The sequence below is a fragment of the Theropithecus gelada genome, chromosome 11, assembly GCF_003255815.1.
Source record: "Theropithecus gelada isolate Dixy chromosome 11, Tgel_1.0, whole genome shotgun sequence".
Taxonomy (NCBI): Eukaryota; Metazoa; Chordata; class Mammalia; order Primates; family Cercopithecidae; genus Theropithecus; species Theropithecus gelada.
Window position 1 is genome coordinate 76,024,741 of NC_037679.1, and position 15,902 is coordinate 76,040,642.

The 15,902-nt window shown below is 41.9% G+C and overlaps 1 protein-coding gene across 2 annotated transcripts in view; it reads left to right on the forward strand.

Moving 5' to 3' along the window:
- The window catches only part of FBXW8 (F-box and WD repeat domain containing 8), a 111,128-nt gene that overhangs the window by 14,927 nt on the left and 80,299 nt on the right, over positions 1–15,902 (forward strand). For both annotated transcript variants that reach the window (XM_025401121.1, XM_025401122.1), the window contains exon 3: positions 13,745–13,909. In XM_025401121.1, the coding sequence (XP_025256906.1) occupies positions 13,745–13,909 (165 nt within the window). The remainder of the gene's footprint in view (positions 1–13,744; positions 13,910–15,902) is intronic.

Here is a 15,902-nt window from a genome sequence, read left to right on the forward strand (position 1 = left end):
CCTTTTCTCCTTAGTGTTTTATAGTTTTCAGCATATTGGTCTTTAGCTTCCTTGGTTGAATTTGTTCCTAAGTATTTATTTTTGGTGTGGCTATTGTGAATGGGATTATTTTCTTGATTTCTTTTACAGATAGCTTGTTGTTAGTGTATACAAACTCTATTGATTTTTGTATATTGATTTTGTACCCTGCAGTATCACTGAATTTGTTTATTAGTTTCTTGGTGGGGTATTTAGGGTTTCGTATGTTTATGTTTAGATTGTCTAAACAGGAACAGAATAACTTCCTCCTTTCTGCTGGGATGCCTTTTATTTCTTTCTGTTGCCTAATCGCTGTGACTGGGACTTCTAGAACTATGTCGAATGGAAGTGGTGAGAGTGTGCATCCTTGTCTTATTCCTGAAGAAAAGCTTTTAACTTTTCACTGAGTATGATGTTAGCTTTGGTTTTGTCACATGTGACCTTTATTGTGTTAAAGTCCATTTCTTCTATACCTCATTTATTAAGAGTTTTTATCATGAAAGGATCTTGAATGTTCTCAGATGCTTTTTCTGCATCTAATTGAGATGATCACACCGTTTTTCTCCTTCATTCTGTTAATGCATTGTATTACGTTTATAGATTTCTGTTGATTTTTCATAAGTTAAATGAGTGTATGATTGCTAACCATTTGGCCTTTGATGGACAACTGTATTCTCTAGGAGACACTGGAGTATCCATTCTCCATAACTGCCAGAAAATTAGTTTGTTTAGTGGTTAGCATTTTCATCCCTGGATTCTATAACACATTTTACACAGGTGTTTACAGCTTCAGGAGAAAGGGTTTGCAAAATTCACTGGTAGGAAAACTACATAAAATTCAAAGCACCACCAAGACTATGAAGTTCAGCACATGAAGGTGGTTTGAGAGTGGTGAAAACTGTAGCCAAATTTAGACTCTAGAGCTTGCTACCTCCATGGCAGTTCAGTGAAATCACACATGATACAGGACCATTTAGACAGTTTATGGTGTTCTACTCTTTCTTTTTCTTTGATAGAGTCTCGCTGTCGCCAGGCTGGAGTGCAGTGGCGCGATCTCGGCTCACTGCAACCTCTGCCTCCCAGGTTCAAGCGATTCTTCTGCCTCAGCCTCCCAAGTAGCTGAGACTACAGGTGTGCCACCACGCCCGGCTAATTTTTGTATTTTTAGCGGAGACAGGGTTTCAGCATGTTGGCCAGGATGGTCTCCATCTCTTGACCTTGTGATCCACCTGCCTCGGCCTCCCGAAGTGCTGGGATTACAGGCGTGAGCCACCATGCCCAGCCGTTCTACTCTTTCTTTAATGATTAAGCATTTTGCTTAATCATTTTTCTACTTGAATATGAATTTGAAAGAATTTTCAATATTCTTGATTGTTGCAGTATTGCTTAAGTGGGGGCATTGGCAAATATTTTTTGATGCAGCGTGTGTGTCTTTAGGAAATGATGGAAATTATTTAAAGGCTAAAATTCACTTTAAAAATGTGCTGAAGTGTAAACTGTGCTCAGAGCCTATCAGTTGCATTAAGCATGAGTACCTATATTGTTTTCTTTCCCCTTGGAAATTTGATTTGTTATATTCTAACTTTACACATTGGCCCTGCTCCCAAGAGTTGAAAACAAGAGTGTAGCTAAATGAGGCCAATTCCTGGATTTCAGCCTGATGCTGTTAGCCGAAGTCTTGGAACAGGGTCTAATAGCTAGCTGCTTTACACAAAGTCAGCATTAGATGATAAAATCTTCATTCTTGATAGCAAGGTGCTGTTTAAGAAATCTTTTCTTTTAACATTGCTTTTTGCTCTCCTGCTTTGTAGAGAGCCATGTGGCTTTCACATCTGCTGCTGGTTTTCTCATCCAAAGAGTTTATCAGAGAAAGATAGAATCTAGTGGAAGAAGAGATCCCCTTTTGGTACAATGGGGCTGCATTACAGGGTAGATTGGTTATGCTGGTGAGATTATTCTGCAGGTGTGAACAGTTTAATTTGCAACACAGTAGTTCAATTGTCCACCAGAATTCTTCCCTCTATGGCCAGTTGGATTTGGCTCTTTTTTTTGGTTGTTGTTAACCCGGTTTTTAGAGCACATGTATAAGAATAGAAAATATTCTTAAACAGAACCCTGTTAGCGTACAGTGACTAAGTTGGCTGTGATCTGTGAAGTCATTATTTTTATGGAGCTCTTACATGAGAATGACAATAGAAGGCCAGTAGTTTGTAGAATTGGCTTTGTTTCATTAATCATTAAAATTAAAACCACAAAATAATTAAAATAAGTAGCATTTTCATTTGTTTCTTGGGGTGTTTTTATTTTGAAACAGGGAGGAAGTCCTTCTGTGGAATGTCCTGCTGCTTTATGATTTCATTTTAAAGAGGCTTGCATTTTTTCTCTCTCTCCATCTCTCTTTTAATCTAGGTGCCTTGGGATTTTAGTGAAATTGAGCCAGTTATGTGGAACTGGCACCATGAACTAAATGTATGCCCTTGGAGAAAACCTGTTTGCTTAGATCTTTATGCCAAATTGGTAACTGACTAACAGTAAGAAACTCTGTTACTGGGAGGCCTTTGAGATTTAATTATCCCACAAACCATGCCTGAGACTGATTTTGCTTTGACTTTGCCTTCTTTCCATATCCCCTCCTCTTTTTCTGCTTTTGGGGCTTTATGTTTTGAAAACTGAACTCCCGCTACATTAGTTTGTGATCCTTGTGTACTTTTGATGCTGAGGTCTCCAGCTCCTTCCTTTCAATAGTTGTCCCTCAAGGGACTTAATATCTCTGTGGGAGTGTTTCTGGCCGAAACATCTTGAAAACAGTGTAGCTTTTAGTAAGCAAAGTTACTTGTTGGACAGTTCTTTGAACAGGTTTACAATCTTGCTATTTATAATTTTATGTTCATCTTTTTTCATGCCCACAGGATTCCTGGCATTTAAAGGAGACTATTTTTTAGTGGATAACAATGACACAGTTGTTGATTTCAAAATTACAAGTTGGTTTTTAGGAGAAAAGTAAGTCTGCCGTTATATTACAACATGAATAATTCTGAGGAATGATGGCTTTTAGGTATTTACCAACATTCATTTTTTAAACTTTAAAAATTATTATAAATTCATAGGAAGTTGCAAAAAATAGTACAGAGAGTTCCCGTGTACCCTACCCCCAGTCTCCTCCATTAGTAATATCCCACTACAGAACAGTAGCAAAATCAGGACCTGACATTGGCACAATCCACAAATCGCTATTTTATATGCACATATTTGTGAACCTATGGAACTTTACATGGATGTAGATTTGCGTGACCACTGCAGTCAACATGTAGAACATTCATCACAAGAATCTCCTGTGCTACTCTTTCACAGCCTTTGACAGCGACACTGGCCTCAAGTCCTTTCCCTGACCCCTTCACCCCCAGCTCCATCTCTAACCCCTGGCAGCCACTGATCTGTTCTCCAGCTCTGTAATTTTGTTTTCAGCTTTTTAATGTATATTTTAGTTCTTTGTGTTTCCTAATGTTTGATTTTAGGAATTCAGCCCCGTAAGTAATGATGTCATGCTTTTCAAGTAAAAGATAGAGAAACATGCATAAACAAAGCAATAAAGAAAAAGAGGGAAGCCACAGAGGTTAAAAACTTGAAATTTATAATATTGGTGAGCAAGAAGTAGGTGACAGCAAAAAAAAATAAGTAATTGTAGAACTAAAGACCAGTATATTAGATGATGGTATTTCAAGTTTCAAGGAAAATGTGATTTTATGTCCATGTAGGAGAAACTAAAATCCAGGCGCTTACAGCTAAAGATCTATAATCTTAATGAAGTCTGTGTAAGTCAGGAATCCATTGCAAGTGACGCTGAATTGATTTTCCTGGCAGAAGTGATTCTGCAGACCTGTAGTTGCTGGCAGGGTTCCCTTAGTTCTTTACTTTCACCCTTGCCACCAGACTTCTCTATCAGGAAGTTATGTGGAAGGTTCCTTGTATGCTGGAGACCCAAGTGCCCTCAGGAGTTCCTTTTAATTCATGTGATTGTTGTGCCTGCCTTCTTTAAGCACAAATTTAGGGAAAGGCAAAATCACTCTAAAAAACAGATTGGGAGCTAGATGAAACAAGAATGGCAAATGATCATTGAGCCAAGTGATGGGTACTTTGGAGTTCTTTATATCGTTCACTTTACTCTTGTGTGTTTGAACTTTTCCACAATTAAAAAGTTTACTAGAAAAAAAAGCATAAAGCAAAAATAATACATGTGAATAAGAAAGAGCCTATGGAAGGCAGCACATGCCAGGAGCTGAGCTGGTCTGTGACCTTTGAGAATAAAAGCAATCTAATTTTTTTTTTTAAAGTTGGACTTTTTATCTCATTCAGTTATTTATATAGAGCTGACTTATGTATGTGTGAGGTACTGTTCTGTATAGTGAAGACAGCTGAGAATAAAACATAACCTGCTTCTCAGAGAGCTTCCATTGTATGCAATAAAGACATGATTAAATAGAGTTATCAGATGGCAGTGAGTGCTGTGGAGAAGTACAAGACAGTAGAGGTGATATGGGGCTTGCACTTTTGAGTGGCCAGGGAAGACTTTGCAGAGAAGGTGAGCTTTGAGCAAAGACTTCAAGGAGGGGTGAAGGACACTGTGCAGATCTCTGGCAGAGTGGAATAGCAAGGGCTAAGAACTTGAGGCAGGTGCAGCTGAAGCTCATCTGAGGCAGAGTGCACCTGCTGTGTTTGAGGAACAGCAGGAAGGTCCAAGTGGGTGGCTATGGTACGCTGAATAATGGCCCCCTCCCAAATACGCTCACATCCTAATGCCTGGATCCCACGAGTATGTTACCCTTCATGATAAAAGGCTCTTTGCAGATATGATTAGGTTAAGGATCTAGAGATGGGGTGATTATCTTGGATTATCCAGGTGGGTCCTGGATTACAAGGTGCATTACAAGTCTCCTTGTAAGAGGGAGGCAGGACGTCAGGGAGGAGAGGAGATGCTGTGTTGCTGGCCTTGAAGGTGGAGGAAGGGGCCACAAGCCAAGGAATGTAGGTAGCTTGAAGCTGGAAAAGGTAAGAAAATAATTTTCTTTCTGAAGCCTCTGGAAGGAATGCAGCCCTGCCCACACCTTGCTTTTACACTTCTGGTCTCCAGAACTATAAGAGAATAAATCTGTGTTGTTTTAAGCAGCTAAGTTTGTAAGTTTGTTAGCACAGCCATAGGAAACTGATACGGGGGTGTGGTGAGCAGAAAGGAGTAAGAGGAGGAGAGGGCTCAGGATGAGAGAAGCATTTAATCTGTTAAAAGAACTCGAAGTTTTATTGTAAATGAGATGGGAAGCCTTTGGAGTGCTTTAAGCAGAGGGGTGACGAGAGCTGCCCTACATTTTAAAAGGGACCATTTGGGCTGCTGTGTGGAGAATCGGTTGTTGGGGGACAAGGACAGCAGCAGGGAGACCAGTTAGGAGGCCACTGAAGTAATCTAGAGAAGAGGATGTGGTGCTTGGGCCAGGATGGTACCAGCAGAAGTGGACAGAGTCAGGATTGCAGATGGGCTGGATGTGGGGACAGAAGGAAGAGAGTCAACAAGGACTCCACGGTGTTTGTCCTGAGCAACTGAAGGAATGAGGTCACCGTTTACTGACAAGGAGCAGACCATGCAAGGAGCATGTGTGGGTGTGGGGGAAGATCCCTCATTGGTTGTGAGGCTGAGGATGAGCTCTTTGTTGAGCTCTGGGCTGAAGATGGAAATTTGGAAGCTGTCAGCCACATTGATGGTATTTAAGACCAGGAGACAAATGAGAATATTAAGGAAGTGAGTGTAAATAGAGGAGGGGTTCAGGGATGGAGCCCTGGTACCCCACAAGGATTAGAGGCTGTGGACATGAGCAGGGCCAGCACAGAGGACCGGGAAGGAGTTCCCTGCCAGGCAGGAAGAAAACTCAGGTGTGTTGTTCCCTGGAACCATGGGATAAACGTTTTCCAGGAGGAGAAAGTGTTAAGCGCTGCTGTTCATCAAGAGGAGGACTGAGAAATGACCGTTGGGTTTTGCAAGTTGGAGGTCACTGGTGACCTTGACCAGAGTCGGTGGTGTGTTGGGGGTGAAAGCTAGTGGCTCAGGAGCAAGTGGAGAGAGAGGAAATGGAGATAGTGAGTGCATAGAAAGCCGTCTGTATGTGGTGTGTCCTCCCACAGTAGACTTGGTGTGTGAACCTGTGAAGGGAACAATGAGACTTCCCCTCTGTGAGCCTCACTGGTAACCCTAATCCAGGCAGAGCTAATAAAGCTTATTTTTGAGCCAACAGCTTTTTTTTTTTTTTTTTTTTTTTTTAATGTTGCAATTCACAGTGGTGCTATAAAGCAAAATGCTGGAGACACTTTTATTAGCAAGTCCTTGCAGCTGAGGCTCACTCAGTGGGGCTTTACTGAGCAAGGCCATTCCAACTCTGGTGTATTAAAGAAAGACCATTAGGCCTCTGGAAAACCCAGGCTTGTAAACTTGCTAGATTTCATACAACTTAAGGAATCAAAACAATTAACAACCTTTCGTTTTGGTGGGGCCCTTTAACATTTGCTTGTGGAAGTTTAACTGGGTCTTTTTCCTGTTTATTTTTTTTCCTTCAGAATTAAAAGACATTTTTAAAACCTGTCATTTTTGTTCTCCTTTAAAAGAAGAAAGAAAAGCACTCTCCTTTTATAGTTTGCTAAAGAAATTGTTGACACATTTCTGTTTTTAATACCTAATTGTGGATACAATCCTGATCCCTTTTTGGAAGTAATTCTCACCTCTGCCTTTTCTAAGTCCCTCAAAGAGATTTTTTATTTGTTATCCGGGACTTAAACTTTAGCTTGAATATGATTTTCTATAGAAGAAGCACTGTGACCCGGGGTGAGTGATGTGGGTGATGCGCCACAGCATCAACTCTGTGGTCTCAGTTTTTCATCCCGTAACCCCGTTGTACAAATTTCAGGTCAAGTTATTTAAAATGATTTGGCATTTTCCTTGAAACTGTTATAAAAAGCCGCTTTCAGCTTCCAGTGTATTTAAGGTCTGATATATTTGAGACTTCCTGAAAGTCTCATTGAAAAGTTTCCATTTTAAAGTGGCTGAGATTTGCACGGTTCTCATAAAAACTCATACAGAATGTTTAGTTTGAGATTTTCTAGTTTGTAATCATTGAGCACTAACTTTGGATTTTCCTAAAGTGCAGATGATTCAGAGCCTCCATCCAAGAAAACGCAGCCTGTAGCTCATTTTTGAACACATAATTAAAAAGATTGCTTCCCCTATTTGGGGCCAGTCTTGTGATCTAACCTGGGTGTAAGGGCAGGGACCCCAGCATTTCTGCATAGCTTCCTCAGCCATGGAGAAGTAGCCCCAGCTGGGTGCATCTCATGGGGTCTCTCTCACATGCCAAAGGTTTTGGTTTCATAGCTTGAGGTGGGCAGTCGATGAGAACTGTGGGCCTGAATGCCCGGTACATGGTTAGTGCCCAAAATGTATCTTTACTGATTGGCCGTGAACCCAAATCAGTGTTCTTTAAAGGACTTCTGCAGAGCACTGGGCTTTTGAGATACTCCTTGCAAAAAGAGGTCAGGAACCAAATGAGTTTAGGGAATGCAGCTTCTTATACAGGTTGAACTCCCAAATCCAAAAATCCCAAATCCCAAATGGTCCAAAATTAGAAACTTTTTCAGTGCTCATTGGAGCATTTCAGATTTTTGGATTTGGGGATTTGGGAAACTCAGTCAGAATAATGCAAACATCTGAAATCCAAAATACTCTTGGTTTTAAGCATTTTGGATAAGGGATACTCAACCTGTATCCCCTTCTTAAGAGATGTGCAACACATGCCACCACTATTCAAAGCATCGAGAAGTTCTGCAGCAAGGAATTCTGCTTCGTTTTGTTTCAAGCAGTGTTTCCTAAGCTCATTTGACCATGGAATCCTTTTCTAAGGAACTTATTAACACCTGGAGGTGTTGTACTACTGAACATGCTTTTGGTCCATGTAATTAAAGAATGACTACATTTATATGATCTCGTAATTACTCTGAGTCTTTTTGGTTCGGTAGTTACATTTCATGACTTTTACAAAATGTTATGGTTTCTACAAAAAAGGCGTATGTATGCCCAGGATCAGAGTAAAGCCGCCCTGTGTTTCCTGAGCATGTTCTGCTTTTGAGAACCTGTAAAGGTCTCGTATGTTACCCTTATCTTACACCTTATTTAACCGTGAATTCCAGGGCTCGGTTAGGGGACATACTCTGCTCTGGAACTACTTAGGTTGTGGCCTGGCTCGCTCACAGCTGACATTGGTCTATCCCTGTCTGTGCTTCATGATTGCCCAGTGCTCAGACTCACTCTGGCACAGACAGATGGACAGACAGCATCTGGGTGTCATGGGTAGGCTCAGCTGTGGACCAGACATGCCAAAAATGAAACCATGGTGTTCTCTCTAGTCAAACTGGAGCTCCAGCATTGCTGAGTCGTTATCCCGTTCTTTATTGCCTGACCACTCGTGATCAGATGAGGGTTTGTTTTCCTGAGCCCTGAAGGCTAAGATGGAGAAGTGTGGGATGACAGTGTGGTTAAGTGGATTTGTAACTGATGCTGTGGCCATGCCCAGGGTGGGCTGCCTAATGGATCCATGTCAGCCTGTGGGGTGGGCTCCAGTGGTTTGCCACAGAGCTAGAGCCCTGTCTTTAGAACTATCCTGGTTATCTATTTTTTTTTTTTTAATAATTAAGATGCAAAGGCCCACAGACCGTATTTTGCAGATAACTTATGGGATAAGTGGCTAATGCAATGGATGACAGAATTGGGATTCACAGATTATTTGGGGAGGATAAAATGCCAGGGGGTGGGGGAGACATTGAGGTGGGGATTAAAATGAATTGAAAGTTTACAAAGTTAAGAATTTAGGTATAAAAAATAGTGTGGTGGAAGGATGGTGGGCTTTTTTTTTTTTTTCCAGTTTGTGTTTAAAAAGACCCTGAAGAATCATGAGGACCAAATTGAGGTTAGTGTTGCGGGGAAGAGAATGTGAACAGTGAGAGATACGCAGGAGTTTTAAGCTGATTAGCAGTCTTTTCTTTCTTCTGCAGGGTAGTGAGTTCATGGGTGTTTGTGACATTCTTCATACCTTTTCGTTTCCCTTTAATAAAACTGCAGAAGCTTTAGTGAACCATTATTTGAGTAGCCATGTTGATGGCTACAAGTAAAGCAGAAAACCAGTGTCTGATAAGATCCTTCTGTGCATGGCACTGCACAGCCCATATTTGAGGTGTTATTGAGTCCTGAGTACGACATTTGAAGAGGGACACTTTAGATGTACAAATGTTTTAGGGTGCATTGAGAAAGTGTCGGAATGGAAACTGTATGAAAAATAGTGAAAGGAAATGGATAATATTTAGAGCAATGAAGAAATTACTCAGGGGAAATATGATCTCTGTCTTCAGCTATTTGAGGTACTGTCAGGTGGAAGAGCAAATAGATTTCTTCAAAAGGGCAAAATCAGGGCCATAGGTAGAATGAGTTTTCTAGACAGTGGAAGGAAACCCTTTCTAATATTCAGACTGCCTGTTGGTAGATGAGACTGATGCAGGAGGTCAGCTCTCTACTGGAAGCATTGCAGGATTGCCTGGGCCCCATTGGCCAGGGATGCAGTGGGGTGCCTTCTTGCAATGAGGAGATGCTCCGAATTGATCTCCAAGGCCCCTCTTGATTCTTCAGGTTCTAAACCACTGGAGACTGAGACAGCATGACACCCTCAGCATTAGAGTGTGACACTTAGGTTCAGAAAAATGACAGCGTTGTCACTTATTTAATGCCACGTGATCTAACTTCTGATGCTGTGAATTCCATGCGAAGCATCCATGCCTGTAGGGAAAGTGACTGAGGCCATGTGACTGCTTGTCACACATGGAGCTTGCGTGCACACATATATAGCAGAAGCGTAATTAAGGAGGCCAGAACTTTAATGTGTCATCAGTGTTAGGTTGGTCAGTATTGCTTTGATACCCTTTTGGTTGAATAAGATATTGTAATGGTTATTTTTGGTGTAGTTTGCTTAAGATAGAAAGTCAAATTTTGAGACCGAGATAAACTGAGTTCCTAGATTCCCATTAGTTTTACTTTGTAAGTTTTAGCCTCTTTCTGTGTGACTTATGTCTTTTTTATACCTCTGTCCCTTCATTACTGCCTTCTTTTGTGTTAAATAGATAACTGTCTAGTATGCCATTTTAATTTCTTTACTCTGTTTTTTTAGAGTTATTTTCTTAGTTGTTGCCTAGGAATTACAGTGAACACCTTAGTTTAAAATAATCTAGTTTGGATTAATACCCACCTGATTCCAATAGTACACCAAAAACTCTGCTCTGAGATAATTTCATTTGGTGTTTGTTGGTACACTTGGGTCATATCCTAAGGCCTCTGAGGCTTTATTCATTGTATTCATTTTTTTTTTGTTTTGCTTTGTTGTTTTCGTTTTTTAGAGATGAGATTTCATATGTCACCTAGTCTGGAGGGTAGTGGTACAATAATAGCTCACTGCAGCCTTGAACTCCTGGACTCAAGCAATCTTCCCGCCTCAGCCTCACAAGTAGCTAGGACTACAGGCACACACCATCACATCTGGCTAATTTTTTTTTTTTTTTGGTAGAGATGGTGTCTCACGCTGTTCACCAGGGTGGTCTCAGCTCACTGAGTGATCCTCCTGCCTTGGCCTCCAAAGGTGCTAGGATTACAGATTTTTTTTTTCTTTATTCTTCCCACCCCCTCCCCGCCATGGAGTAGATAATCTTGGTTGACCTGCTTTAAGTTTCCTGATTTTTTTTTTCCAAGACAGAGTCTTGCACTGTTGCCAAGGCTGGAGTGCAGTGGCGTGATCTTGACTCACTGCAACCTCTGCCTCCTGGGTTCAAGTGATTCTCCTGCCTCAGCCTCCTGAGTAGCTGGGACTACAGGCGCATGCCACCATGCTGAGCTAATTTTTTATATTTTTAGTAAAGATGGGGTTTTACCATGTTGGCCAGGCTGGTCTCAAACTCCTGACCTTGTGATCCACCTGCCTTGGCCTCCCAAAGTGCGGGGATTACAGGTGTGGGCCACTGCGCCTGACCAAGTTTGCTGATTTTTCTGCCTCTCAAACTTGTTGAGCCCCTTTAGGGAATTTTTTTTTTTTTTTTTTTTTTTTTTTTTGAGGCGGAGTCTCGCTCTGTCACCCAGGCTGAAATGCAGTGATGTGATCTTGGCTCACTGCAACCTCTGCCTCCTGCGTTCAAATGATTCTCCTGCATCAGCCTCCCGAGTAGCTGGGACTACAGGTGCCCACCACCACGCCCAGATAATTTTTTGTATTTTTAGTAGAAATGGGGTTTCACCATGTTAGCCAGGATGGTCTCAATCTCCTGACCTGGTGATCCTCCCACCTCAGCCTCCCTATTTTTTTTTAACAGACAATTTCTATTTCTCTATTGGTAACTTCTATATGGTAAGACATTGCTCTTCTACTTTCTTTTATTTCTTTAGACATGCTTTCTTTTAGTATTTTGAACATATTTAAAATAGCTGATTTAAAGTCTCTGTTTAGTAAGTCCAGCGTCTGGACTTTCTCAGGGGTAGCTTCTGTTGACTGCCTTTTCCCCTGTGTATGGGCCCTGCTTCCTTGTTTCTTTGCATGCTTTTGTAATTTTGTTAAAAACTGGACGTTTTAAATAATGGAAACTCTGGAAATAGAATCTTTCTCCCTCTGCAGAATTTGCTGTTATTGCTGTTGTTATTTTTGTTGTTGCTGCTGTTTGTTTGTTTAGTGACTTTTCTGGACTTATTCTCTAATTTGTATTCTTTGTCATGTGCAGCTACTGAAGTCTCTGCTTGGCTAGCTTAGTGGTTAGCTAGTTATCAAATGGAGATTTCCTTAAATCCACTAAACCAGTAAGTCTCCCAGCCTTTGCTGAGCTGCTGTCTGTACGTTAGAGTACTGCTTCACCATTGTAGCAGCTTACAACTCTGCCTTAGCCTTCACTTCCTGCTGGTGCAGAGCCTCAAGGTCAGCCAGAGGGGAGAGGTTAGGGCTTTATCTGGTCTTTCCTGGGCACACACACAGCCCTATACGTTCATGTGGCATTCCAGACTCCCATTGGAGCCTTTCAGAGCTTCCTATGGGCATCCCATTTCCCAGCTTTTTCTTTCAAGCTTTTTGGTCAGCCTCTTGTTTGCCTCAACTGTCTGTGCCTCCCCAGGTAGCTGCAGAGTTAAGCAGTTGCCACTTACTATTTTGGGCAAATGCCCTGGAGATAGAACAGAGAGAGTGCTCAGCTAGGTCAGATAAAGTCAAGCCTTGAGAATAGAGCTTTCTGGCAAGCTGCCAGCAGGTCAAATGGTGACAGTTCTCTAGGGATTTGATTTTTGGGGAGTTCTAAACATGTCTGGCCTCTCTAAATGGCTGCTAGGCTGCCGGTTTTTACAGCTGCTGTCTTCACGAGGCTGTTGATTTTTAAGGCAATCCCGGAGCTGGAGGAGGAAACAGAATTAGCACACATTAAAACAACTCAGACGTCACTGTTCTTACTGAGATTCAGGCACTTTTCTTGGATAAATGTTCCTCAGAATGTTGCAATCCTTTTATTAATTTCTAGATTCTGAAAAAGTTGATTGATCATTTTTGGTGGAATTCTTACTGCTGTTATGGAGGAGCAGGTCTTTAATCTGCCATCCTGTAAGCTAACTCTCTGTCAGTGCTTTATCAGCTGAGGCCCTTTGTGCAGTAAGAATCTGGTTTCCTACTTTCTCTCATTTTCCTTCTTCCTATCTCTGTCTTTGAGTCTTGAAGTGGCCCTAAGGGAGTGTTAAAAAGTACAGGGTACTGTAACCTACCTGTCACCGCTCTTCATTAGAAGTGAGTCTCAACTTTTGGATGGAGAGCAAGCATCAGGCACTTGATCCTGCTTTCCCAGGATGCTCTGCAGACCGGTATCACACTGATCTGCTCGATCAGTTGCTCATCTGCCAACAGAGTCCATCTTTTGCAGTCTGGCCAACTTTGCATATTATCCTGTGATGAAGTAAACTCTTTGTTCCCCTAAATTAGTGTTGGAAAACAAAATGCTAATAGTTAAAATGGCTATTTCCTCTGGATACTGTTGGGATTTAAAAGGCCAGACATAACATTAATTTTTCTAGATCTAATCTTAGTCCTGGATAATGGCTTGAGTTTTCTGTTAATTAAATATGTACATATGTTTAAAATCTAAATTCTCACATGCAATTTAAATTTGAATTTTCTACCTGACCAGATGTTTGGGTTTTAGGTAATTTTATGACAGCCTTTGATTTCGGAGGCCATCAATCTTCAATTCTATAGGGTGGAAATACAAATGCTGTTTGTCAAAAGTAAAGAGATTCTGTTCTGAAAAGCTCTGTATGATTGTATAGCTAATTACCATGTAAAAGTTTGTGTTTTTTGCATTTTATGTATTTGTGTATTTTCTTCTCTTATTTGTTAGATTACAATTGAACCAAGTAGTCTAAAATGTGATATTACATGGTGGTACAACAATTTTGAAATCTTGAAAGATAAAACTGGAAACATTTGCTTGTATTTTTTTTTCACCTCATAGTGTTTTGTTAATGAGACATTTTATACTGCCATAAACCCAGGGCAATAATATAGGTGTTGATTGATTTTTGGATGACAAGGGGCTTCTCTAATTGCAGAATTTGACATTTGTGTCACTTCTGCTGTTTTAGGTGAGCAAGACGTGGAAGGTAATTGCGGAGGATGAGGTGCTGTGGTACAGGCTGTGCCAGCAGGAAGGGCACCTTCCGGATAGCAGCATCTCTGACTATTCTTGCTGGAAGCTCATCTTCCAAGAGTGCCGAGCCAAGGAACACATGTTACGAACCAACTGGAAGGTGGGCAGTGGCCAATATCATTACCTGTGAAAGAATAGCCTGCAAGGACATGGGTATCCAAGCTTTCACTCATAGCCTGAGATTAATTGCCAACAGCGAAGGGAGAGGGGTACACTGAGCCGCCCCTTCAGCTGTTGGTGACTTGTTGCCCATTTTGTTCGCCATTAGATGATTTGCCTCTGTTTTCAGCCTCAAGATTTGGGAACGTCCTCTTACTCTGCAGGAGAGGAAGGGTGAGATTGGGTTGCCAGCCACTTCCTCTCTGATTGTTAGGGTGGTCAGAGGAGTGCTCCGTGCAGCCCCTTTGACTTTCACCAACTCTCTGGAGGGGCCCAGAAAGCAAAAGCACTACCTGCATACAAAAGAGGAGCCGAAAATGTCATTTCCAGTAAATGTAACAGGGAGATGATTAAACATCTCTAAGCACTGTCTTCTCTTCCCTCACATAACCTACTGGCGTGCTTCCATAACATTTATCACTTTAAAGTCTCTACAGAAATATTAGATCACAGCTAAGAATTTGCACAGTGAAGTGTTTCCATAGGAGATAACTGTCAAGAGCCGTGTTACATAAAGCTGTTTGAGGCATGACGAGACAGCAGTATGGTGGCAGTGTTTCCTTCCCACCTGGGAGGCTGGAGATTCAGTGGCAGAGAAGGGATGGAAACATTCTCTTTACTCCCGTAAAGGTCAATCCTAATAGACTTTGAGATTAACAAGTTTTTGTGCATTACTGATAGTGACATATTGCCTATGTGCCTGTCTGTCCCTAGTCACCTCCTAACCTGATTAGTGACCGATACTCTTGATCTGGGCAACCTCACACAGTTTCTAGGAAAGTCAATAAGAGCAGTGTCTCTCTAATTCAGGGGTTCTCAACCCCAGCACTAGTGACATTTAGGGCCAGCTAATTCTTTTTGTGGGGGGCTGTTCTGTGCATTGCAGGCTGTTGAGCAGTATCTCTGGCCTCTCCCCGTTAGATGCCAGTAGCATTCTCCTCCCCCAATCATGACAACTAGAAATGCCCCTAGACATTGCTGAATGTCCCCTGGGAATCAAAATCCCCTCCCGGTCGAGAACCACTATTCTGAGAGTTAGTGTGGTTATCCTTTCTTAGGCCGTTAAGACACCACCACTAAGACAGGTTACGCTGGCCCCACAGTGCCCTTTTCCATCGACCTACGGTAATAAACTTATCTGGAGGAAGCCCCCAATCCCTCTTGCCCGTGTGCCTGGGTAGGTCCAGATGATGGACACAGGCAGAAACGTATGACAAAGAAAGCTGCCCAGACAGACAAAGGGTCAGAAAGCAGAGGGTCTAACCCTGGTGGGAGAGGCTGCGATTTAAGGAAAGCTTAAGAACTGAGTGTTAAAGGGGCCTTTCTCTCCAGAAGGGAGAGATACTTTTGAGATGTACAAGCAGGAGACTTGGAGATATTTGGCATCCCCAGGCTTGAATTCGAAGATGTCAGACCCTGGTAGAAAAAAGCAGCAGCTGTGTTTTTTGCTTCCTCTTTGGTGATGGAGAAAGCAAGGGAAGAGGACAGGTGTGTCCTTGTTGGGCCTGGAGGTGGCAGAAGTGACAATGTTTTAAAGACCCACCACCTAGCATTTGGCACTTAGTAAGACTTCACAAGTTATATGCAATCTAGCTGAATGGCTATTTAGTATTTCTTTCTAACTAGCACGAAGTCATCTGTTAGGTAAATACTCACTACATGGCTGTTGATTGAGTGAACTGGGGTGGACTGCAGGGCAAACCAAACATGAGGGAGACTTCTATTTGGAGCGTGTCAGGTCCATTTCCTGACACTATTAACAAGGAGAATTCTAGGAGTGAAATTTTAAACGATATATCTTTCATTAAATGTAATGGTGGGATTCTTACCAAAATTCTGGAACGAAAGAAAGCCTTATCAAAACGTGAAAGGCAGCTGGGCACTGTGGGTCACTCCTCTAATCCCAGCACTTTGGGAGGCTGAGGCAGCTGGAT